The following is a 25881-nucleotide window of genomic DNA, read 5'->3' as shown; positions in this document are numbered from 1 at the left end:
AGTTAATTATTCTATTCTGATAATCATTCATTTTGACCCTAGGTTGTCGGTCAGTGTTTAAACAGGGGAAATTGATCCTAACAATGCCTCGACTCCAATCCCAAAAATAAACAATTTAGTCGTTGTAGCCTGTGACGACAAGCACCCTCTTTCCTGCAGCCTCCCTTTACTTCCCTTTCCTACCCTTCTCCAACCAAGATCAATATTCCTAACCAAAGGGAGACGGAAAACCCCAACGTGATGTGGAAGGGGTGTGAATCAAAGCACTCTATAGCCAAAGCCTGTTGCTGCTAGCATACTTGAACCTGTCTTGGCTGAGAAAGTTTTAACTGGGCAGATAATCTTGATTGAGTTTGAAAAAAGAGCGACAATAAAGACTAGTGATGTGTGGTGAGCTCATATCAAAAGATTATGGACAACCTGGGTAATTGGACCAACGGTGAGTTTGTAGCATATTAACATTGTTATTATTTTATTCTTACACTGACGAAATATAACATCTTTTATTTATCATTTAAGTATGTATGCCACTTTTAGAAAATCGAATAAGAAGCAAAGAATTAACAAGCAGAAGTGTGATAGCTCGCTGGAACCATAACTCTGGCTTGGCAAACTAGTTTATGAAAAAGCATAGTATTGTTCAATTTATCTCTTTGTGAGTTCAATATTTTACTATTTGCAACTCCTTACTGATTGGCATATATTTCATCAATGCTGCTAATAAAATTTAGACAAACATGAAATTAAAGTTATTCTAGTGGCTTAGCACTGTAGAATCAAAATCAAATACTTCTATCCTATCGTCTCGCTGGAGGTACGTAAGAGAGTTCCATGATATGAAATTATGCAAAAATATCAATTTTCTGTACTCTATAAACTTGATATAAGAAGTAAGATTCGTGGCAGCATGTGAACTATTCATGTGAAACACGATCATCTCGATATTGTGAACAGGTATTATCAATGTGACAACACCAGTACCAGGGAGAAATAGCGTATCCAGTTTATCAAGTTCAGAACCAGTTGACAAGCTATTGATCATCGCACCTTCGTTGGTGGTGGTGAACCAGGATTTACGATGGATATTCTTATTACACACCTATGGTTTTGCGTGCCTCTTTTTTGTCCTCAGCTTCTACACATTTTTCTCCATACTAAATTTAAGGTATTATTACAATCAGTCGTTCGTTAATTGTAATTCCTTCTCAAATGTATAATTATTTTTGTAAATAGGGTGTAAAAATATTCGCGCAAGTGTACATAGAATGTATATCATCTCATATTTTTCAGATCTCTTATTTCAAGTCGCCCCTTTATGTCAACTATAAATGTATTCCTTTGCTTACTCGGTGCTTCGAGGTCTGGTTGTCTATTCATAGATCCATACAATCTTAAAGAGGTGAGTGATGATAAATATTGGAATACAAATGATTCAACAGAAAGTCATGAGAACATTTTTTTGGCACCCTAAACATTTAGGCTTAGCCAACGTACATACCTTATTTTCATAATAGAGGAAAACTTTAAAAAATCATTCTAGACCATGCCTCGAGTTATTGGCTCAATAATGTGGGACATCGGATTTCCATGTGTGACTTCTGCTTTTTGCCTGATACAACTGGCTTTTCTTCAACTAACACAGGTGATACATTCGTTCTACAGTATCTCAAAGAGCATAGTGCTTCAGCTGATAAAACTTATGCAATTACAGGAGACGCTGACTATTAAATATACAAACAGTCTTTGTCATTTGTCGTTAATGCAACAGCACAAGTTTATTGATAGAGATATATTAGTGGTACTGTTGACTTAATTGCCTTATGTTGTATGCTTATATCATCGAAGAACAGGATGTTTGAAACCGGTCCTTCAAATGTTCACGTAAATCCTTGTCAAGTAATTAAAAATATGCATACATATTAATTTTCAGCTCAAGTTTGGTCCTGAAAAGCTGCAGAAAGAATCTTGTCTAAGTCTAATAATTACGGCTCATTTCTCCTGCATTATAGCAAGCGATGGCGTCCTTGCCTTTCACAATCATTACATAGCCAAGTATGTGATTCAAACTATATTCCTTGTATGGAGTATTATGCTGTATTTGACTTTTTTGCATGCTGGCTACAAAGTCATGCATTTACTAAGAACTGTGCCAAATAGTATGCTAACGCGGGATAATTCTCACATGAATCAAAAAGGTTTGTTATCGAGCCAATTATTAGTAATATATAATCAAGCATAATGTCTTTTTTAACATTGATCTCAGTCGAATGTATGCAAAATAGCTATTTAGTAATCTTACATGTTATTGTAGGAATAATGCAGCTTGCTATGCTTGCGCCTTACAATAATTTAGCTACCTCTGTGGCCGCGGCGCTTGTACCAACTCTACTTGGGCCAAAGCTGCGAGCGTCTGACGATAATAATGTGCCTGGAAGTATAGCTAAAGATTCTGAGCATAATCAAAGCTTGAAAGGTAGTAGTAGCATTGCGCTAGAGGGACCGAGGACAGTGAATATTTAATCGATCCAAATAAATGTGATAACATATATTTTCAGCTCACCCAACAAACATAGCAACAAAGAACCTGGAATCTAATCGCAAAGATCCAGTTGCTTCGTCAACCGCTTTGGGTATTCAGTTACCACCATCAACGCAAGCTAATCAACCAATACCAGCGATATCTACCGTACCGGAAGTTTATGTCAGACCACCAACTCCAACACCGTCAACTGCCAATCTACCGATCATTACAGTTTCAAGCCCAAGCCGACGAAGTTCATTGGCAAGTAGGAGAGGGAGCGACATTTCTGGGTCATCTAGACGTAACTCTGAGTGCAGCGTTAGATTCATCAACGAAGAACAGACATCACCTTCTACAGAATCACGACGCAATTCGGAGTTCAACATTAAGCAGCCAACCAATTCAGAAAGACCACGGACACCGGAAAGTATATTACGGAGACATTCAGAAAATATTACACCTGCTAGTAGCACCAAAGACCTGAGAAGATGCTCAGATTTCACTCACGAAAAAAATCGCAGCTCCCAATTCGCAACCAAGTTGAGACGGAATAGTGACTTTGGTAACAGAACACCGAAAAGATTGCTTTTAACTGAAGAACAGAGACTGCCTAGCGTGCTGGATCATAGCCCTACAGGTAAAATTAATATTAAAGATTGACAGAAATGCTGAATTCAAGTACAAAGTAAAATTTCTTAAAACACAGGAAGAAGGCAGTTTTTATGTATCGAAATTCATGGCTGTTAATTTTTATAATATTACAGGTTCGAGACGGAATTCGGACATAGGCAGTTTGATGACGACAACAAAATTAGACTCTCGTAGAAACTCAGAATTCTCCTGTCGAAGGAATTCCGAATTTTTCCAGATCAAGCCTTTGATAATAAATCGTCGGAGTAGTGACATAAGTATTAGAACACTGGATAAAAGTCCGACACACTATAATAGCATTGTCCCTGAAAATCCTGAGCTACAAGAAAAATCAGAATCCGATTCTGATCAACCAGATTGCAACGAGAAGGCGGCATTGATGAATAATAAACTGACACACAACAAATGCAATGAAAAGGATGAAATTACTAAGACGAGGAAAAAAAATTTGTCATGGAAAAATGACAAGTATAAAGACGATCCCGAAGAGATTACAGCAGAAAGCAGTTTACTGCCAGATAATGCAACAACGGAAGGCAGAATCACGGTAACGTACAGATTTGAAGTTGACTTATTGTTGAATCCAGAAATAATTTAATAATATTGGGATCTCCGATAAACGAAATAAGATGTCTTTCAGGGGGCTGATTTTACACTTCACTCAATATTAAATCATATTGCATATGTAAATAGAGCTAAGTCTGATACACCGCTGCATATACCGGAGGCTGACACAGCAGCAGCACGAAAGTTACAGATACGAAAAGTCTTGAATGTTACCTACGCTACAGCAATTTTAGGAATAATTTTGTGCGTTGCAGATATTGGCAGGATATTTGGTCCTTACGGTAAGATTGAGAAATGTTAATGCTATTCTTTTAAGCTAATATAGACTTTTGCCAGCAAATTTTGAATGCGAGGTTAACCACTTGCATCTTTTGTACGATTAATATTTTTAGGACTTCTAGCAGAAACAGCTACGTTTGGCACAAGGCATAATCCAGCACAAATTCCACAGCCATGGCCCTGGCTACTATATCAAACCTTGTGCCGAGCACTGGAACTCATAATGGGATGCGCTATGGCGAGTATAACTAAACAGCCATCGGTAAGCCCACGTCATCAGTATCTGAATACCTATCCCAGCTATAGCTTACGCATGAAACAAAGAGAAAATCTTTACATATGAAGCAATACTCAATTTCATTCTGAAATAGACTGAAGAAAAAAGAGAAAGTATATCTCAACTGCCTGTAGATATTCAAAAACTCTCTAGGACTTTGAAAGTTGTTTACGCCGATAGGAAATTGTTATTTTTGTGGAAAGGTTGAAAAAAATACATTCATGTTGAAAAATAAATAACAAAATGTTGAATTCAAGCACTATTGCTACAGATAATCATTGCACGTAACAAAGTTCTTGAGGCTTTTACGAATTTCCGGTAGTAATTCTGACTTAAAATTCAAAAGATGAGTGGCATGAAATAACAGTAATTGCTGATATGACTACTTCCAAATTGGTTCATTCGATTTCCTAAATTGTTGAAAAATATAAACCACCCACTGAGTGAGACTGTACTTTTCCAACTTGACGATTCACAAAACAATATGATGTATGTAAAATGTTTATCAATATTAAAAAAAAAAAAGTTGAAACCATGGAAGATTGAAAAACTGAAAATAGCACTGAATAGCCAAATTATAGCAATAGTTACATGTGACGTTTTAAAACAGTGACTGTGTTCAACTGACAAAGATTAAAAATAAAAAAAGAAAAAAGAATATATCACTTCATACATAAAGTCTATTTCAAGAAATCTATTTTGATCGATAGTTATATTTTTAACATTAGGTTTAGTTACGAAATATAAAACATATTTTTCCCGCAGTCGTAAGTGTGTATATTTTAATTTTTCTATGACCTTTTGGTGGTCCAAGGCGAAATGAAAAAAAAAAGGAAATTAATAAATGATAACAAATTTTTTCAATAATATTGCCATCGAGTTAACGGACATTCCAGAACTATTGCGGTTCACTTATATAATTCTGTTATAATTTTGTTACAGCCGCAATGGTAATAGACTGTATATAACCCAAAAGCTTTAACTTAGTTTAGTTACTGGTAGGGAGTAAGGGAGTAATATCATGTGACAAAATATCCTTTACACCTTAGGCAGTCCCTTTGAAAGTGCCCTATTCTTGAATGTTCAGCAAAAATATTTAATACTAAAACTTGATGTTTAAGTGGTTAAAACTACAAATGAAACTTGTAACTGTGTTGTGATCCTATATGTGATATGCGTTTAAATGTCTACTATGAAAGGCCTCATTATGCCTGTGTAAGATTGTAAAATTTTAGTCATCTCCAATTTGTTGGTGTAAAAATTAGATCTAGATTTTGTCTTCACCTTTGGAACGAAGAAATTCTAAAAGAAGTTCGAACAGATTGCATCTAAAGGAATTAACTCGATCCTTACAGATATTTTGATACCATCAAATAGTATGCTATAACGATGAATTTTTCTGTGGCTATTGGAGATGACAATTTTTTCAACCACAATTTTGTAATTATAATCTTACACGATTATAAAAGATCTGGGTCTTTTTTGTAGGGTATAGACATAGTAAATTAGGTAAAAATATATGATCAATGTTTGATGTGCCAAATATTCGTGTTATCTATTTTAAATGTTTACGATAAATGAGTTTAGTATTGTAGAAGAAAACAAAAGCAGAAGAAAATTATTATCACAAAAATGTTACATTCAAGCTATTCCTATGAATAATTATTTATGTAAAATGATCGATGTGAGCTTCAAATTATTGATGAAAGTATATCATTCGGAGGGATTCGCACAATTTGAGGTAGCATGTAAATAAGTATTACTGTCAGTGGACAAACAATATCAGTATTTCAAGATCTCAAAGTTATTGATAATATTTTCTATTGCTTGAATTATTCAAGTTCAATAATAATAATACACGTATTAGGTAAAATCTCAGAGTTATTTCGCTCTTACTTAATTTCTATTACAGCAATCAACAATGTAACAAAACATTGGCTTGACAACTTTACTGCTTATTGCAACGGAACAAATGTGAAATTAAACGCAAAAAAAAGTATCAAAAATATAATCGTCAGTAGCTTCTTAGTAATAGTAAAATGTGCGTTGTTGATTACTGACATCAGGATCAAGGACTAGAGACCCTTCCTAATTAATATCATAACTTACAATTTCTAAATGAATCCATATATAATGTAAATAGTAGAAAATTCAGCAGTATTCAATGATACAATAATGACTTTTCATTGCGCGTTTACAATAGCACGATTTCAAAGTATTTCACCAGATTATCATATCGAGTACATATCCCACTCAACCAACACATTTCGAGGGCAAGGTATATTTTCATTGTAACATGTAATATATGCTTCCAAGTTACAGCAAAGTTTTATTGATTGTTCGTGATACTAATATCATAAATATTGACATTAAACTTAATTGCTTCAAAATAGGAAGCACACATGTATTTGACGTCACTGCTCCAAACGTTGAACTCCTTCTATTGCTGTCATTCGGCCAATTTGTTTTCAATACTGTGGTTACAAAGTGTGAATTGTAAAGTCAGGATGTAACGAAACATAATGGTAGCACAACTTAGAAATGGTAGAAGCTAGTTGGCTTACTATTTTCTTGCCAAATTTATCTCTGAGAATCAGTCAGATAAGTACAATATAGTTGATATAAACGAAATAAAATTTTACAAAATAATACCGTTGTATAATTTATTCCAGCAGCCCCAGCAATAGCCATTCTAATTTTGAGTGAGAGTTTCTAATTTCATTATCCAATACTACTGTAAAAAAAAAACCAATAAATACCAACGAAGAGGTAATACCACGTAATAATTGCCAATGTTTTTTGGAAGTTATTTGGCATACACACAGTATTTTTAGTCTCTTTGCATTTCATAAAAGTAACACATTTCTTATTCATTAAATTCAAGTTTACATTGGTACTATTGTGGCATTCAAAGCAATTTCAAGAGTAACGATTCAACTGTGTTGTATTTTATGAAAAAGTTTTAAACCTAATTATTCATTATTTATGATACAAGTAATAAATGATATAGAGATTATTTTACACAAATCATTCCAGAGCAAATAAGAAAATAAGTCTGTTTCAAGTTCAATTTTTTTCATACGGTCTCTGATTTCATGCTGTCAAATTTCAAAAACTTACTGTACAAGAAGTAAATAAAACTCATCCAATGCAATATTCAAATAACGTTACGATTCCGAAATTGGTTGCTTAATTGCAGCTAATACCGCAGATACCCGATTTCTTAAGTAATGCAGAAGTACAGAGAAGAATTCTTAAGTCAATGTCTCCTTGGAATAATTTCATAGCACATACATTTGATACGTTCAAACTTTCAGTAAAGATTTGATAAAAATATTTTGAAAAAGTGTAATGCAAAATATACGTCAGGACGCAATTATTGATACAACCGAAATTATTAATCATCAATGTATCATTCATTAATACTAATAAGTAGTGAGATTAATGTCTGAGAATTAGTCGTCTATTATATTTTTAAATTTTGCGACAACATAATTCCAGATCAAATAGCATGAAAGCCAACCTCGATAAACTGAATATTATATGTCAGAATTTAACATGTGCAATGAATCATACCTCCAACGCAAATTTAGCAAGCCAAGCATATTTTGTTATATACGCAGAAACTTTCAGAGAATTAGACTTAATTAATGTCCAGTCAAATGACTAACTAAAAGAATCATTGGAAATAATTAACATCATTGTTACAAATTCATTTCAATTACTGGACTGTAATTGTGTTACCAATTTGATTATTATCTATACTTCAAAAGACTTAACTGCAACAGAATTCCATTTAAGTTCAAGTAATTTTAGAATTGGAATTCAGCCGCCTACCGACTATTATACATACCTATAAACTAAGTTACAGAACCCAACCGATCAACCCTGATAGTCAAAATAATCAATTTCAGGCTCAGGTGATTTTGAAGTCGCTGGTGCAGACTGGACCTTGGGACTTTTTTTAGTAGGCAGTGGTAATACTTCTACGTTCCTGTAATGCACAAGTTCAAATATTTGGTGTATGGACTTGAATTAGATAAAGAATCGTAGCATCTCAATATTAGGTTCGTTTGAGAGAATTTTCGTTATTTTACCTGAGAGAGCTTGAAGCTGTTGCAGAATTCAACATTGGTCCTGGTACTTTCCTCTGACCACTTTCTCGTTGTAGCATTTCAAGTAAACTTAAACTTGGTAACCAGCACTGAAGTTGAATGAATTACACATTACAAAATAGAATAGCTCTTGTGAAGTGGCAAAATATTACAGGTAGCGAATAATTAAGTATACCTTATCTTTCACAGCAGTAGCAACAATATTACGTTTGGGTTCTCGATCATACGCTTGACTTTCGCATCCAAAGTGTTCGCAATATTCGTGAACAAAATGACGTTTGTCACGGTTCATACTTTCGAACGAATAGCTCCTAGATTTTTGTTTAGAAATCTTTGCCAGTTGAACTAGTTCAGTTAGTTTGTCATGTACCATCTGGCAAAAGACTGGATCTTTTTTACCCCACTGCTTCATAAACTCGGTGTATCTCGGCATTAATTTCCCACTTAGATCCGGATTGACTATTTGCAGTCCTAACGCCAATCTTCGATTTCTTTCAATCATCTTACACTCCTCGTTACACTCCAAAGTTTTTAACTGATTTTGCTTTCTTGCACCTTGTCCTAGAACGTCTTCCAAATCTACGGAATGTCCCAGCTGCATCTCAGCCATTTTACTAGCCAGAATTCCACTAGCTATTCTTTGAAACTCACGAGAATTCTCTGCGCAGGCTCGGCTCATAGTTCTGTGTCCACACTGACACGTCACCTTGAAAATAGGAGATATACAATTTTTTTAAATTAACTCAATGGGTGAACGAGCCATACGAATTTCTAAAATAGAATCGCGAACACTTTTTATTAATTATGCTAACCTTGACCATCTCTTTACATGGAATTTCAGGACATTTTCCTTCATGACATGGTGCTGAACAACTATGTCCGCACAATTCTCTTGCAGTTGTACATGGCTGAGCACAAACTTGCCCCGGTTTTTCACACGGCCCAGGATGACAAATGGTTATACATTTGTGCCTCTTACATGAAAGAGGCTTATTACATGCTAACCCACATGAAACTTCGTTAACATGACAGGGAACTGCTTTTCGCAGTTCGTGTTTACCATAACACCATTTTTGCGTGAGTACTGTGCAAGGCGGACACGTTGGCTCACTATGACAATTATGCAGCACAGGGTGATCGCAGACATGCTGTCGTGAGCAAGGCCTGTCGCACGTTGGGCGTCTCGTCCCACAAGGTACAGGAGGGTAGATTACAGCGGCTCCACACTCGCAATAAAGTTCCTCAAAACTGCTTCGCCAGCAAGGCTGACATCTACCTAAGATTTTTAAATTTAACATTGTTAAATGTAGCAATTAGAATTTGACTAGAAAAAGTTTCAGGCACTTACCCTTGTGACAAGTCTGTTCGCATTTGTGTCTTCCGCAACTCAGAGAATGCGTACAAGGCAACGGGCAGATGTGTTCAATGTCGATGCAACACATCTGGTTACATTTATGCCTTCCGCAAGAACGTTTCTTTATGCATCGCTTCTGGCATCGTGCATCATCTGCCTTGGTCGTCAATTCTTTACACGGGATCTCTTTGTCCATGTTGCCGCAACGACATTTCACTTTTGTTGTCAATTCGCACTCAGGGCATTCTCCCTGATGACAGTTGGATTTGCACATGTGAGGATTACCTGAGGAAAAAATTGAAATTATCATGTGCTATCAATTATTATATGTTCTTAAGAAATAATCCAAGATTTATAGTTAAGAAATGGCTTGTTTTCTGCATGTGAATATCATTGTCGTTGACAATAGTATAACATAATACATAAATTATTTTCGAACACATATACGTAGAGACGAGAAAATTAATGTCAGGTGTAAAAGTATGCCAACTTACTAGGTTGCCCACACTTGAGACGCTTGCAGCACTTTTTTTCGCAAACTGGAATCTCGTCCAAACAGCTATTTCGTGGCTCAGTTAAAAGTGTTTGTCCGCAGCAACAATGAGATACAGCTTCTGGTCTGAGTACACATGGCTCGCAAAGCCCTGGGTGACATAAAGCTTTGCAGTTATGATTACCACACTCTAATAATTTGTTACAAATAGATTCGCAGCTGTAACTTGCTACAACATCAGCAACACAAGCAACATCACGACAATTTTTCCCGCAGTAACATTCTGTGAACACATGAGATGAAGGTAATCAGTTCAAAACACTACATTGTTTAGCTTATTAAATTACCATAATTCCAATAACTAATTTCTATTTTATTCGTTGATACAAATACATAAATTACGAACCCTGATGGATGAGTTTTTCACAGTCTCCGCAATCTCCATGATGACATTTTCGCTCACAGGTATGAGTTATGCAGTTCAAAAGTTTCTCACAAGTTGCAGAGCAGACTAATGGTGTACCAGTACTACATTTTAAAGTTTGCGAAGTTCTGCCACAGCCGCAATGTTTTGTAACCATTGCAACACAAGGTGGACAAGGTCCAGGATGGCACAATAAATTACATTTGTGTACACAGTTTGATTTTGATCTGAGACGGCCACAAACATCGCCACACGAGTGAGCAACATCTCGTCGATTCCATTCTGGATTGTTAGTATTACCACAGAAGCAAAAGTAATCCTCTGGGATAGCTGCTGTCACATTTTGACAAGCAGGACAACGCCATCCATTTTCTGTATCAAAATAGCAAATTCATATATGTCAGAGATCATTGTGATAATTTCTAGACTGAATTTGTATCACTCATTGGAATAGTATTCTTTTCAGGAATTATGCATAGAAACGGAAACAATTTGGCTTTTGCAATTAAAAATCGTAGAGTAAAACATATGCAGCGAAAGGTTTGAAAGAAACGAAATGCTCATTCACAGCGAACCTAGTGTTTACTTACCAGCTTGTGAAGATTTTGCCCATTTTTTGGTGCACTTAAGGTGAAGCACATGATAGCAATTTGAACATGACCACACAGCATCTTGCTGCCTGACACGATCACAGCAAACTAAACATTCCAATTGTCCTCGGTTTAACTGTTCAGTGAGACGTTCTCTTTGACTGGCGTCATCATCTGTGCATAGAATGAAAAAAATGAGTGTAAGTAATTTCCAGATATGACACACTGTAAAATAAATGTCATCCCAAAAGTAAGGGTGATTGATCTCTTACCTTTCTCCGATCTTTTGTTACTCAATCGCTTCATGTTACTTCCTCCTTTGACATCTTCGTCATTCTTGTATCGCCAATTTTCAATCTCTTTATCCCTGATACCTTTTGAATTATCCTTATCCTTAGATTTATCCTTGTCTCTGCTCCGTTCCCCTCTTTCCTCTCTTTCATAATTATTTTTGTATCCATTGTAATCTGCATAGCTAGTTTTCTTCTCCCTGATCCCAGATTCATACTTATCACTGTATCTGTCTCTTTTATCACGATACCGTTCTCCACGATCTTCATTAAAATATCTTCTAACACTCTTACCACCCGTTTGACTGTACTTCATCTCAGAATTGTGACTAGAATAATTTTGATCGCCGTAATACTTGGCTGCACCACCAGATTGTCGGGTATTATCATGTCTAGAGGTTTTATAGTGCTTATTAACAGTCCCCTCCACAGATTGAGTTCCGTCTTCTTCACCGTGATATGAACCGTTTTCAAAATTTTCTCGAACACTGGAATTACCTGTCCATTTTCTTCTGTCGCTATCCTTATCGCTCGTATAATTAGAACTATTATCCGAATAATGTCTGGTGTTAGAATACCTATCATTTTGGAATCTGCGATTCTTCGGATTCTGATTCCTGACAGAATTCTTAAACAAATTGGTATTTTGATATTGAGCATCCTGAGTATCCCTCTGCTTATAACTATCGCCTTTTTTATTTGCATCATATTTCCTATCCTTCTTATCTCGCTTATTTCTAGTATCCACATGGTCAACTTTCGGCATGTTCGAATCGTGGAAGGTCAAATTTCCCGAATGCTGAGTTGAGGAATCATAATTTTCCAGCATAATTCTGCCATTATTTTCACTACTACTGGCAGACGAGTTTGTCCCAGCTGTTTGCAGCGCCTTCAAGGAGCTAGGTATAAACTCACCAGCGGTTGCATGCAGGTTTGAATTCTCAACGACACTGGGATCAATCGTTTGCTGAGGGACAAACGGTAATTTACCGTGGTAATTCTTTTTCTTAAGTTTGTCATTCGGGTTCCCACTTTTGCATTTGAATGGCGGAAGATTAAGCTGCGATCTATTGTTCTCAAAGAAAGGCTGTGGCCTTGCATACTGAGTACCACCAGCCATTTGCGGATCCTGATAGGCATTGGCTAAGTGCTGTTGACCCAGGTTCGAGATACTCGGCTGCACGTTGGAGCCATTCTCAGGATAGTAGCTCCAGTTGCGCGCCACGTTCCCCTGGTCCGAATACCGATGAAAATTTGGGTCCTCAGGCCCATAATAAGACCCATCCCAGCTTGCCATGGCAATGCCGCAATGGCAAAGGGACTTCCCCGGCTTCTGACTCCACCAGAGGGTGGCTTGCCTCCAACGACTTTCTGGAAATGAGTTGAAGGATTGCAAACTTCAAGAGTGGGGCAATATGGTGCAATGATCTGGTTATAAGCTGATCTCAAACGAACTAACCAAACTCCATAGTTTAACCAATATCTTTTAACGGAGTAAATTTACGCACATACCTGATAAAATGCGTCGTCGACTTGTGCGCGGGTTAGTTAAGGGTGTTTGGGGTATTTCAATCCGACGACTAGCGCAGCGTTGCGAATATTGATAAGGAAAGTAAGGTGGAATATTTTTACTTATTTCTTACCAGCGTTAAATCAAAATTAAAAGTAGGCAAACGCTCCGTGCGAATCACTTGAGAACGTGGCGTTCGGACGAACTAAAATCACGTAACAAATGGAGGCGCAGCGTTACAATAATATGTGAACGGAAGCTTTGGTAAATAAACATATTACAATTCATTATTGTTCTTGTCGTAAATTTAGACCTATTTATCATACATGTTTAATTATCCGCACTTGGAATACCTTCGACGTGGTGATGATAAATGATTAAATAATCCCTACTTGAGAGTATTTTTTTTCTCAGCTGTACGCACAACCCACAGCCATCGATATTTGCGCGAAAAATTAAAACTGTCAAAAAGGACATTGCGCCAACGATAATTATACTCATCGGGTATCTCACGAATGAAAATCTCGGTTATTTCGTAACGATTTTGCGTCGCATTGACTTCAATTTCAAATTCACATCACGTACTTTGTCTCAATGTTTTGTCAACAATTTACCCGGCCTGCGTAACCTTGAATTTACCCTTCTCGCAAAGTTCAAAATTCAATTTTCCTTCAATGAGTAGAGTCGATAGCCAGCTATTTCTTGGTAAAAAATCAGTAATTGATTTTTAATTCATAGATACGATAATTTCTGATTTGAATATATAATCCAAAGTAATACACATTTTAATTCCCACTGATAATTCATTATACAAATCTGGGAAATCAAGAAACATGCTATTGAACATAAACATTGTCATGAATTTGATATTTTTCAGGTGTAGTAATTTTAGAAAATCATTTCAATGGATGAAACTACCAGAACCATGTCAGGTATGTCGTCTGAGGATCGAGTGCAGTCCGTGACAAGTACATCTCAAAACCTCGTGAGCAGTAACAGCGCAGAGTCAAGTTCGCCACGAGGTACGGACCAAGCTAGTCGCCAGAACAACTTGCAGAGGATTCAGCAACGCAAACATCAAGTTTTTAATTGGCCCCAGTTAAAAAAGCTATTGAAACTGGCAAATTACAGCTCATGCCAAGCCGACGAGTGCAAATGCAACGGATGGAAGAACGCTCAACCATTGACTAAGTCTCCAAAGAATGACATGCAGCAACCAGCTGCTAACTTTTCCGATCCATGTCGAAGCTGCACCCATGTACTTGAAAAGCATATCACACATCTGCAATCCCAAAGCGATGACGAAATTAACAAACTACTCGGCATGGTCATCGATGTTGATAACATTTTCATGGGAATGCACAGGGAGGAGGATCCGGATACAAAAAAAGTCTATTACTATTTATTTAAACTTTTGCGAAAATGTATCCTGTCTATGACTAAACCGACAATAGAGGGACCTCTGGGTCAGCCGCCTTTTGAGAGGCCTAGCATAGCCAAGGCTATAACTAATTTTGTGCTCTACAAATTTGGCCATTTATCCCAACGCGAATGGCAAGCGATGTACGATTTAGCCAAGATGTTTTTGCACTGTTTAAATCATTGGAATTTCGAGACTCCGAGCGCTAGAAGAACTGCTGGTAACGCCGAAGAAGCACCCGCATATAAAATAAACTACACACGCTGGCTTGTCTTTTGTCATGTACCAGCTTTCTGCGATTCTTTACCACATTACGATACTACACTCGTATTTGGAAGAACTTTACTTCAAGCTGTATTCAAATCAGTCTGCAGACAACTCATGGACAAATGTCATAGCGAACGAGACAGAATGTCACCTGAAAAGAGAGTTCTAGTCCTGACGCACTTTCCTAAGTATGTGTAACGTTTTTCCTTAAATCTTAGATTTATAACAGACAGAAACTTTCGATTGTACTAATTCCAAATGTATATTCCAAATCACTACATGCCACATTTTCTGATCCACAGGTTTTTATCTATGCTAGAAGTAGAAATATACTCTGATGGCTCTCCTATATGGGATCCAGAGTTCAAACAAGTACCGCCATCACATTTACAAGCTGCCTTAGAATCAAAGGGGAATCACTCACGACGGCCTGGTGAATTCGAGAAAATCAGTGTAGCGCACAATGACAAAGACAATTATACGACAATAAATATAAGCCCAGGGCTAAAAAAACTTCCTGAAAAACGATCTCACTCAGAGGGAAGGCCTGATTTGAAAAGACGTAAAAATGAAGAAGCTTTCGAAGACTTGCCGGAAGAAACTGTAGCAGAAATTGTAGCGACGATAAATGATCCTAACTACATGTGCGGACCTGACGCAGTCTTCCCACCAAATGTGCCGAGAGACGAAACTGCAAAAATTGAGGAAAGTCGAAAGATTATAGAGTTCCATGTCATTGGAAACAGCCTGACACAACCAGTATCGAAGCAAACTATGCTCTGGTTGATAGGATTACACAACGTTTTCAGTCACCAATTACCCAGAATGCCAAAAGAATATATATCTCAACTAGTCTTCGATCCGTGAGTAATTCTTATCTCTTTTACAAAACTTTCAAGTTTCATTCTTACTTCTGGTTCTCTTTTAATATCTTTAAACAGAAAACATAAAACTTTGGCGCTTATCAAAGATGGTAGGCCTATTGGTGGAATTTGTTTCCGAATGTTTGCAACCCAAGGATTTACGGAAATCGTATTTTGCGCTGTGACAAGTCAAGAGCAAGTCAAAGGATACGGTACACACTTGATGAACATGCTCAAGGATTATCATATAAAAAACAATATACTGCACTTTTTAACGTTTGCTGATGAATTTGCGATCGGGTACTTCAAGAAGCAGGGTTTTAGCAAGGACATAAAAATGTCTAGACCCATGTACCAAGGGTATATCAAAGACTACGAAGGTGCTACTCTGATGCACTGTGAACTTAACGCTAAAATTGTGTACACAGAATTCACTGCAGTTATAAGAAAACAGAAAGAAATAATCAAGAAATTGATATATCAAAGGCAACAAGAAATACAAAAGGTGCATCCTGGCCTGACCTGCTTCAAAGAGGGTGTGCGAGGAATTCCTGTAGAATCTATCCCAGGAATACGGGAAACTGGATGGAAAAGTTATGCTCAAACAAGAACGAGAGGCGTCGCGAAAGGAACGCAGGGACCAGAGCCAATGGAGGCTTGTTTGGATGTGACAGATTCATTATACAACGCCTTAAAAAGTGTTTTGAATACTGTGAAAAATAATAGCACTGCATGGCCGTTCCTAAAGCCTGTTGATAAAAATGATGTCCCTGATTATTATGATCACATCAAATATCCAATGGGTAAATATGTTACATATGCATCGATTATTGTAATAAAGATAATGATGATTAATGATTTTGTCATATTTTCAGACTTAAAAACTATGAGCGACCGTCTTAAGGCCAGATATTATGTAACTCGGCGATTGTTTATAGCTGATATGACACGAATATTTACAAATTGTCGATTGTACAACAGCCCGGATACGGAATATTATAGATGTGCCAATGCGTTGGAAAAATATTTTCAAACAAGAATGAAGGAAATAGGTCTTTGGGATAAATAATGATGACTTCATCAAGTTTAGAGTGATTGTTCCCCATTTATTCTACAGCATCGTATTAATTATGCAGTGCAAACTCATTGATATTCACCTAACTGATGGCTGAGTACTGATTTTATGACGCGTTGTGCTTTATGCACTAAACACTTTTATTATTTATTATGCTAAACTATGAGTTACCCGATGTATGCTATTGCGTACTATGATACTTAGGAGAAAATCGTTTTCAAATGAATACGGTTTCGAAAATCTGCGTTAATTAATTTGTCAATGACTTGTGTAGGTAAATATTTCGGGTTTCAAAAGGATGTAAAACATATGTTTAATCTGAGTTGTTCTTAGAGCTAGGGGCCTCACAAAGTAAAGAACTACGAAAATGTGATTCCACAATTTGCCGTCTGTATATATTATCATAAATTGGAGAATAATTTGAATTAAGATTAGCTACTGATTAGTTCAATTTCGATTTAAGCAATGTTGGTCAGGTGCTGCAAGTGAATAATCCATGGATATACATACTTATGTATATGTAGTATACATACAATATATGTTTAAATAAAGATAACTGACTTTTGTAAATATATTTCTATCGATTAAATGACAATTTGGAAATTCCTTAAAAGACACATTTACGGCAGGAGAGAGAAATTCATATAATCGGTCCCAGGAATTTTCGTATGAATCGATGTACAACTCAGGTTTTGAATACTATTGCCGAAAAAATTGACTGAGTAAAACATTCAAGAATTTACTTGGGCACGGTATTTTCAACCATTGCATTGGAGTTCAACTACATTGCTTCATGGTCTAATTAATGTAACTAGCCAAATAGGTAATTAATTAATGTAATGCAGTGATTATAATAATGCCTCTCTTCATGGTCAGTCTCTGGAACACTGCTTTTCTCAAGTTCACGATAGCAGTCATGATATGTTGCTTGAATAAAACTTTCCTACTGCTCGTGATTCATTCATTATTTAGACGAAATAAACGAATTTCCTTTATTATTATCGCAAATTTGTATTCGAGTAATAGATATAAAAAGAAAGTCAAATTATTCTATTGTGGTCAGCAATGGGTTCCAATTACTTTGAGAAAGTTTCTTATCTCTTTCTGGTAGGAAGATTTATAATACTCTTGCATTTTTTGCGTTTCTGAAACAGATTCTGAACAGATGTTACAAGTCTTGGATATTTTTTTTTTCCAGTATTCGAAAAAAAATTTTATAACTTTCTACAAAAAACTGAAAACTAGTTCTGGAGTTTCAAAAAGTTTATGCAGAAAAATTGTCAGTTCACTTTGTGCAAATATGCAGGTTTTCGCGTATCTATAACATAAATCGAACCGGATGTTTGAAGAAGATATATAATGCGGATGTATCTTCCTGGCACCGGGGAATACCCAACTTAATTTTATACTTTTATAACAATAGTGATTTTTCGAGACAATAGTATCGTGTTTTATCAACAAAGCTCATGCTGTTATCATTGTTTCACAGCAATGGGAAACTCTGCCACGCAACCGATGAAACTGAGTTCTATCTACATACTTACCATATTTTAACAAGCACATATGTCACAGAAATAGCAATTATCAGCATTGTCAAATGACGTTAGTCACTAAATTAGTACTGATATGACTTCTGATACAATTATAGCAGGTAGAACAGTTAACGAGATGGTTGGAGGGCGTCAGATGTTATCATGAACTTGAAATCAGAAAGAACTTTACATACTAGAATTTATGAAACGTAATCGTATTTAGTAACTCAGTATTGAAACTGACACCAATTGTTCTCCTTGAAATTTCACCTCCTTCATAAGCTGACAATAGCAATAAGTCTACCAGATTCAAGGTCATTATCGCGAATAGTCATCAATCAGCTTGCCCATCTTCTACATGTGGTGCAATATCTGTAAACAGTGAATGAAAACAGAATAAAGAATTTTTTTCAGTTTAGTACAGATTGATATGATCAATTTGTAGAAGATAATGATAAATGGATGAAAAATAATAGCAATAACTTTGTTACATTGAAACGCTTTATCTCAAATATGTGAAGTGAATCCGATAAATTTCTCTTTACACCCAGTAGGTGAAGCAGGGAAAGAAAATATTCTGCATGCTCTGGTTGCTTCAGGCACTGTGCGTTCAATCAGTGCGATATGGTAAAGTGCAATTAACTAATTGGTGCATATACTATTTTGTACTTTTTTAAAGATAGTCGTTGGGATCCCTATCAATTTTGTGTCACATCTACTATTGCATCATTACGAAAATATGGTAGTAAGACAGTCAAATTTAATAGTGTTTATAATTATTTTCTAGTTGTACAGCAGCTTCAGCAACGATAATTCATTTTTTCAAATAATTCATCAATCAACTGCAACTTAACTTACAGCTTTTGACTACTAGGCAATTTTTCAAATAACAATCATACAATTGTACACCAGTTGCAGTGAACAAAACAGAAATGAATCTTTTTACACAATTTAATTCGCGCTTATGGAAAATAATTGTTCGTCACATAAGTATGCTGAAAATGATGATCCTAATATTTGGAGCATACAAGAATCAAGAGACAGGATGAGACCTGATTACAGCAACAGCATTTGAGCAGGAGAAGGGAGATCGTATAAAACTCCTTTCTCAACTGCAATTCCGCACTCTACGAGAGACTAACATACCACAAGGATCGTGTACTGTCTAGTCAGTTGGTTTCATTAGTCCCAAACAAACGCGATGTAAGTTGAGAAGTATATGTTTTTTGACTTTTTAACTGACATTCCCAAAGTCTCACTAAAACGTTATCTATATATTCTAGTGTTTTAAAATGTGTGACGACGATGTGGCTGCACTTGTTGTCGACAATGGATCGGGCATGTGCAAAGCAGGATTCGCCGGAGATGATGCTCCAAGGGCTGTTTTTCCATCGATCGTTGGAAAACCCCGATACCAGGTAACATTGGTCTGCCAATACTTCACAGTAGTATTCAAATTCAAATAGTCTACATCATATCAAATGATTCGACTGTAATGTTGCACATTTTTGTCTATTCATGAACAACTATTACAATATTTCCAGGGTATAATGGTCGGTATGGGACAAAAAGATAGTTACGTCGGAGATGAGGCTCAAAGTAAGAGAGGGGTACTCACAGTAAGATATCCTATCGAACATGGTATTGTTACAAATTGGGATGATATGGAAAAAATTTGGCATCATACATTCTACAACGAACTCAGAATCGCCCCGGAAGAACATCCTGTACTTCTCACAGAAGCCCCATTAAATCCGAAAACAAATCGCGAAACAATGACACAGATCATGTTCGAAACTTTCAACTCACCAGCCATGTACGTCGCTATCCAAGCTGTCCTATCTCTGTACGCGTCAGGAAGGACCACAGGCATAGTGTTGGATAGCGGAGATGGTGTATCGCATACGGTCCCTATTTACGAGGGTAAGAAGAAGTGTTTAGTCATAGTTACATAAACCAAATTACAATTTCAACATTTTTTTCAATGTCATTGTAATTCTTAACTTTCTAAATCAGCATGTACAGTAATTTAAAATTATCTTCTATAACGTTTAGATTCTATTATAAGATGTAATCCAATGTGATCGTTGCCATTATAAAAGGAAGGTAGTATCAAGAGCAATAATAGTTGGTGTAGCGCCATTGGCTTAGAGTTATAATGTCGATTACGAGTAATGCTAGTTCTTACATCTTAATATTAGTTTGTGTCGATATAAATGTTGCAATGAATAACTTGCGTTGTAATACAGGATATGCTCTGCCACATGCAATTTTACGTTTGGACTTGGCTGGGCGCGATCTAACCGATTATCTGATGAAAATTTTGACCGAAAGAGGATATTCCTTTACAACAACTGCTGAGAGGGAAATCGTGAGGGATATTAAGGAGAAACTTTGCTACATAGCTCTAGACTTTCAGCAGGAAATGGCAACAGCTGCTGGGTCCAGTGCTTTAGAAAAAAGTTACGAACTGCCCGACGGACAGGTAAGATAACGCCAGTATGGAAACTACTGAAATAGAACACTGTTTTGGAACTCTATTTTCCAGGTCATAACAATCGGTAACGAACGTTTCCGTTGCCCGGAAGCAATGTTCCAACCAAGTTTCTTAGGGATGGAGGCATGTGGTATTCATGAAACTACGTATAATTCCATTATGAAATGTGACGTTGATATTCGTAAAGATCTCTATGCCAATTCTGTACTGTCTGGTGGCACAACAATGTATCCTGGAATCGCGGACAGAATGCAGAAGGAGATCACTGCTCTGGCTCCGTCGACTATGAAAATAAAGATAATTGCACCACCAGAAAGAAAGTATTCGGTATGGATCGGAGGATCTATTCTTGCAAGCTTGAGTACCTTCCAACAAATGTGGATATCTAAACAGGAATATGATGAATCAGGTGCATCTATTGTACATCGAAAATGTTTTTAAGGCTCAATTCTTCTTGTTTCGTTATCAATTGTACAATGAAGTTAGCAATGTGTACCTAATAAAAATGTATATTATGTAAGAAAACCCAATTTCGAATGCAGCAGCGAACGACATTCTTGTATGAAAAATTCAATTGTTTATCCTGTTGCACATTGTTAATATCACTTTTTACTTGTGAAGAGGAAATATTTTCTTCATTAACGTAAGAAAACCTTGATTACCTTAACAAGGATTAGTTTTCGCAATTTTTATGTTAATCGACAGTTTGATTTATAACATCAGTAAAGTTTAATCTACTACAGGGAATCAAAAATTTGCTGCAATATTTTTTATTACTGAAATTGACACACCATATATTGTTACACGTCAACACCTCAGGTTATTATATTCATTGATTTCGATTTTATACAGCATATGAAAATTTGAACCAATAAACAATATGATAAAAAAAATAAAAATTTTATAAATTTATGCACAAGACCCGAATAATTTTTTTTTATGTATGGTTTTACTCTTTCATCATAGTTTACTCTATTTACATAACGTATAGATTGTATTTTATATTGAAACTAAATTAAAACTTGTTTTCTGATTAGTACATTATCATACTAACATAATTAACCACACCAGATAATCTGTATAGATTTTTTTAGATGTCAAGTTGTATGCTACGAATTTAACCCCCTCCCTTTAGTCAGGTCATGTTTTCTGTAGAACAGTAATGACCGATTTATTTGAGAATATTAAATAATTATATAGTCGAAATACTGATTCCAGTTTTTGTATGTTTTGAATACACGTCTTGATCATTGTTATAGTCATATAAGTTATGATTTTTGGTAGTTCAATGGTCCATTGTCCAATTGTCCTGTTAATCCAGTGTGAAAATTATAATCAGTTACATTAACACAGTTTGAGTCATTTAAACTTAGTTTGAGCCCAGCATTTGGATTTTTAACAATAAAAATTGCAAATCTTATTACTTGGGAAAAAAGTGCTTTAAAAGAATATGAGAGGTAAGACTTACAAGATAAAATTTGAACATGAATATTTCAGTTTTGTCGTCTTCGACTGACATTGCCAGAGGTAACAGTTGCAATCCCTCCTCATGATGTATCACTTTGAAATATTTTAATTATTGAAGACAACCAAAACAACCAACGTTATTAGAACTTGTATCATCCAATCTTATCACGTGTAAGAATATGGAATTATTGTTAAAAAATCCTCTGTAATGTTGATTTCATGATACTGGTTTATGATTTGGATGACTGTCGTTGTTTGCAGTAACTGGGAATTGAGTTTCATCATGAAAAATTATTATAAACATTACGTCTTAAAAGAATTTAAAGGGTGCGATAAATATTAAATTTTGTATTTTAATTAGTTACGACCATTTCTAACCACTAATCATTACATTATTTTCTCACGTGTATAGTATGCTAATACTATATAGTTTCATTTGTATCTTTTATACATGTGTTTCAAGTTAAAAAAAAAAAAAATGATACTGTAATAATTGATGAAGCCAAATTTGTCTAAAATGTACCGAATGAATCAAAGAGCTTAAAACAAATGATATGTTTTTTTTATACAACAATAAAAGTAATAATTTACAAAGCTTTACAGAAAAGTTACATTCGAATATGAACATCAGTTTATCAAATTTTTGCGACGTACGTCAAGATATTACAAATAAATGGATAAATGTTAGGTACCTAAATCAAGTTGTAAAATTAAATGATCTTAATCGTGCGTTGAGTTACACACATCGATGAGTGGCAGGTGGGCGTGATTGTAAATGAAGAAAATTGTAGAAAATTGAATCGATAACAGTAGTTTATCGATTTAGTACATTGCGTTCATTAAAAATAAAGAGTAAAAACATCTTTGGTGCCCTATTTAACACTGCAGGAATAACGCACTTCAGAGTTAAAAACAAATCATTAAGAAGACGTCGCTACAGCTATGTTTTAAAATAGTAATTAGATTAAAAACAAGTTCAGCCTGTCGCTGTGCCAGCTTATCTTCTAGAAGATTTTCTTCTACCTGTAGATCGTTTGGTGCGTCGATTCTTCGACCTCGCTGTATGTAGCCATGGTAAAGAGAATTCACTGTAATTCAAACAGTAAATGAACTTTAACAAGATAGTATATGCTTTAGGCCTGTTTTTTTGTTTTTCCACAGATTAACTTTCAGTCTGACTCTAGATGAATGATTAAAGTTAAGTCGTACAATCTAGGATCACTGCTGTTACTATATTTGAAATCAAAACTATTTCTAGCACTACAAGGAAACTTACGTTGGGGTAAAGGTGGGAATGGGCACACCAAACGCAGTAACTGGCAGTCGTGAGTCAACTTGAAGTCCCTGAATTTGCTCTGGTTCTGGCCACAATGTGCTTACTGCCTCTTCTGCCGGTAGCGTTGGGCATGGTCCGGTGTGGTTCGTATTATAACATGTTGCCTGATGATTTTGACGTTCTTGTCTTTGTTTTAGCTTCTCGATATGCCGTTGTTCCCTGCAAATCAAAATTGAATGTTTTAAAAAAAAAACTTGCCATTCGTATATAAATTCAAAATAGGAAAATATTTGTCACTTACCTTATCCGTTGAAAGTCCCATCTCTTTCGACGCCTTTCATCATTTTCCAACTTGAGATGTCTTTTGTTAAATATTTCATCATCTAAGTTTTCTGTTCCCTCCATTGTGTAACAGCTGGTGTAAACTTTAACCCTCCAATTTGGGACCTCCAGAGAAGCACTATTATCTGAAGGCACAGGTTCCGACAGACTTAACGTGTAGTTGGGCTCACCTATGGATGTAAAATAATGTTCTTCCGTTGTTAGAAAGGATTCCTTTTTAGTAATGGATTTTCCCTTTTTATCCGTCTTCTTAACATTCTCGTGAGTCACGCTCTTGTTGTCTGGTATCGTGGAAGTTGTGTCATTACTGACTGTCGACGAGCAGGATACACCTCTCTTGCGTTTTCCAATTGATGTTGTACTAGATTCGGACTTCCTTTTCTTCTTAATTTCCCAATCATGTCGAGAGTCGCTACTCGATTCTTGTCGAAAAGTTTCATGCTTGGATTCATTCTTGACATGATTTTCACTCGGCTCTTGTTTAACTGTAGTTATACCTCCGCTTGTATTCAAACGTATTTTAAAACTCTCGTTGTATGGAGGACTGCTATTCTCGGACTCAGTATTCCTCTGATGATCACTAGTGGATGCCGTATTTGGTGAATTCAGACTGGTAGGAGAACAAGCCCCGGCGTGATCAGGTAATACAGAATTTTCAGTTACATCTGATCGTAGTTTTTGTAGATTGACTCGTCTATCCATCCGTTCCAAACGCAACTTCAGCTGAAATACACAAAATCAAGACGTGGTAGGAAATATTAGTTTTGAGCAGGAATGAGGACTTTCAAGCCTACAAAAGTTGAATTTTCAGTAGATTCGACAAAGTTGTTCAAATTTAGGTAATTAAATATTCCGCGTGAAACGCTATCGGTACCGAGCGAGAGTACATTACCGACAGAGCAATGTCATCGGAAACGCGTCAGAGACGTGAATATTGTAATGTGTACAAATGTACGTAGCGGTTACAACGCCACCCAACGGCAGGTACATGAAGCATGACCTTGACGGTGAAGCGAGATTATTGAATGACATTTCAGCATGTGCGTGACAACTTTGTTGTCCAAGGCATGTTTAGCGACATGGAGCGTCACTTGTAGGGAAATAGCGATACGGTTATATCTCTGTAAATAAATACTGACACTTCAATTAGTACTAGTGAACATCTGCTTGTATACCGTTTCATTCTCCTGCCTGAGAGCCGCTAATAGTTTATCCTTGGTAACGATTTGCTCGGATTGTTGTTGTATCAGGTCCAGATGTAAAAGTAGTAGTTCTTTGAGGTGCTTGACCTCGGTGAGGTCATGGTGACGAGCCTCGTTGCCGCGGAGGGGGCTGACACCGAGTGCCGATGTCGCCGGGGCACCGCCGTCTGTCATACTCGCGTACATGTGGTCGAAGTCGCAGGGGAAGCTTAATATGCCCGCCTTGCTATCCTCGGCAGCGGTTTGGAACTCGTTTTGCCTCACGTTAGTTGATAAATGTTCGCTCATTGCTGCAACCATGTTGTATGCCGCACGAGCCGCGGCCGCGTTAACTCCACTAGCCGTAGTTCCAGGTGCCGTAAGCAGTTCCCGAAAATCCACGCTCCCAGTGTTTTCACCATTTATTACTGGCGAGGTGTTTGACATTTTCCCTCCGTGACAACCTCGTTAAGAACTTTCCTGATCATTTGTGGCCGCAGTGAGCGTACCACGCGCCCAACCACACTCATTAAACAATCTTACGTAGACTCCGATGATCTTTTCACTCTACAAAATAGACAAACTCTCACGATATCACCCTCAATTTTAACCCTGGCTCGAGATGTTTACTGACAAAACTCTGCCGACGGCGTTCTCACAGTAGAGACACCAAGCGTACGCGGCTCGAAATACTCCAACGATTTCCCGCCATTGCAACCACGTGATTTCCGTACCCGTCAATCACGGCTGGCCCCGTTTATTTGAATTCATCCGACGAGATTCTTCCCGCTCTCCACGTTTACGAATAATCGTAACGAATGGACAACCTATTCGATGCATTAATCAAGCTCTTGGAAGCTCGGACGAAAAAAATACTCCGGATATGCCTT

General features: G+C 36.6%; 5 protein-coding genes across 13 annotated transcripts; 3 read left to right on the top strand and 2 right to left on the bottom strand.

Moving 5' to 3' along the window:
• Window positions 1-196: 196 nt before the first annotated feature.
• LOC124217770 (uncharacterized) lies at window positions 197-7629 on the top strand. Of its 7 annotated transcripts, XM_069135723.1 has the most exons (11): window positions 201-439; window positions 538-655; window positions 955-1165; window positions 1291-1399; window positions 1541-1642; window positions 1931-2195; window positions 2312-2473; window positions 2556-3158; window positions 3286-3719; window positions 3813-4020; window positions 4132-7629. In XM_069135723.1, exons 4-11 carry the CDS (start codon window positions 1316-1318, stop codon window positions 4359-4361), a joined length of 2088 nt encoding a protein of 695 aa, XP_068991824.1. In that variant the 5' UTR covers window positions 201-439; window positions 538-655; window positions 955-1165; window positions 1291-1315; the 3' UTR covers window positions 4362-7629. The 7 variants fall into 7 exon arrangements, with proteins under 7 accessions (XP_046479761.1, XP_046479766.1, XP_046479767.1 ...); XM_046623805.2 differs by lacking the exon at window positions 538-655 and having other exon boundaries at window positions 197-439; window positions 4141-7629; XM_046623804.2 differs by lacking the exon at window positions 538-655 and having other exon boundaries at window positions 199-439.
• Window positions 5732-18433, bottom strand: stc (nuclear transcription factor, X-box binding stc). Of its 3 annotated transcripts, none has more exons than XM_046623800.2 (11): window positions 18241-18433; window positions 11544-12932; window positions 11272-11445; window positions 10664-11053; window positions 10259-10540; window positions 9759-10049; window positions 9223-9686; window positions 8586-9116; window positions 8393-8499; window positions 8149-8289; window positions 5732-7029 (listed from the first exon to the last, which is right to left on the bottom strand). In XM_046623800.2, the coding sequence occupies exons 1-10, from the start codon at window positions 18257-18259 to the stop codon at window positions 8178-8180; spliced, it is 3759 nt and encodes a 1252-aa protein (XP_046479756.1). In that variant the 5' UTR covers window positions 18260-18433; the 3' UTR covers window positions 5732-7029; window positions 8149-8177. The 3 variants fall into 3 exon arrangements, with proteins under 3 accessions (XP_046479756.1, XP_046479757.1, XP_046479758.1); XM_046623801.2 differs by having other exon boundaries at window positions 5732-6769; window positions 18241-18432; XM_046623802.2 differs by lacking the exon at window positions 18241-18433 and adding an exon at window positions 13074-13288.
• On the top strand, window positions 13215-17862 carry KAT2A (K(lysine) acetyltransferase 2A). The gene is made up of 5 exons (XM_046623803.2): window positions 13215-13335; window positions 13949-14946; window positions 15061-15621; window positions 15700-16424; window positions 16497-17862. The coding sequence occupies exons 2-5, from the start codon at window positions 13976-13978 to the stop codon at window positions 16688-16690; spliced, it is 2451 nt and encodes an 816-aa protein (XP_046479759.1). The 5' UTR covers window positions 13215-13335; window positions 13949-13975; the 3' UTR covers window positions 16691-17862.
• A 494-nt stretch (window positions 18434-18927) lies between the features above and the next one.
• LOC124217773 (actin-5C) lies at window positions 18928-21613 on the top strand. Its single transcript, XM_046623814.2, has 5 exons — window positions 18928-19431; window positions 19512-19646; window positions 19773-20151; window positions 20478-20713; window positions 20777-21613. The coding sequence occupies exons 2-5, from the start codon at window positions 19521-19523 to the stop codon at window positions 21164-21166; spliced, it is 1131 nt and encodes a 376-aa protein (XP_046479770.1). The 5' UTR covers window positions 18928-19431; window positions 19512-19520; the 3' UTR covers window positions 21167-21613.
• A 1374-nt stretch (window positions 21614-22987) lies between these two features.
• LOC124217771 (male-specific lethal 1 homolog) lies at window positions 22988-25636 on the bottom strand. The gene is made up of 4 exons (XM_046623812.2): window positions 24986-25636; window positions 23770-24533; window positions 23469-23687; window positions 22988-23280 (listed from the first exon to the last, which is right to left on the bottom strand). Exons 1-4 carry the CDS (start codon window positions 25436-25438, stop codon window positions 23190-23192), a joined length of 1527 nt encoding a protein of 508 aa, XP_046479768.1. The 5' UTR covers window positions 25439-25636; the 3' UTR covers window positions 22988-23189.
• Window positions 25637-25881: the final 245 nt, after the last annotated feature.

This window comes from Neodiprion pinetum, chromosome 4 (genome assembly GCF_021155775.2).
Source record: "Neodiprion pinetum isolate iyNeoPine1 chromosome 4, iyNeoPine1.2, whole genome shotgun sequence".
NCBI classification, from domain to species: Eukaryota; Metazoa; Arthropoda; class Insecta; order Hymenoptera; family Diprionidae; genus Neodiprion; species Neodiprion pinetum.
This window is presented reverse-complemented; position numbering and strand designations above follow the sequence as displayed.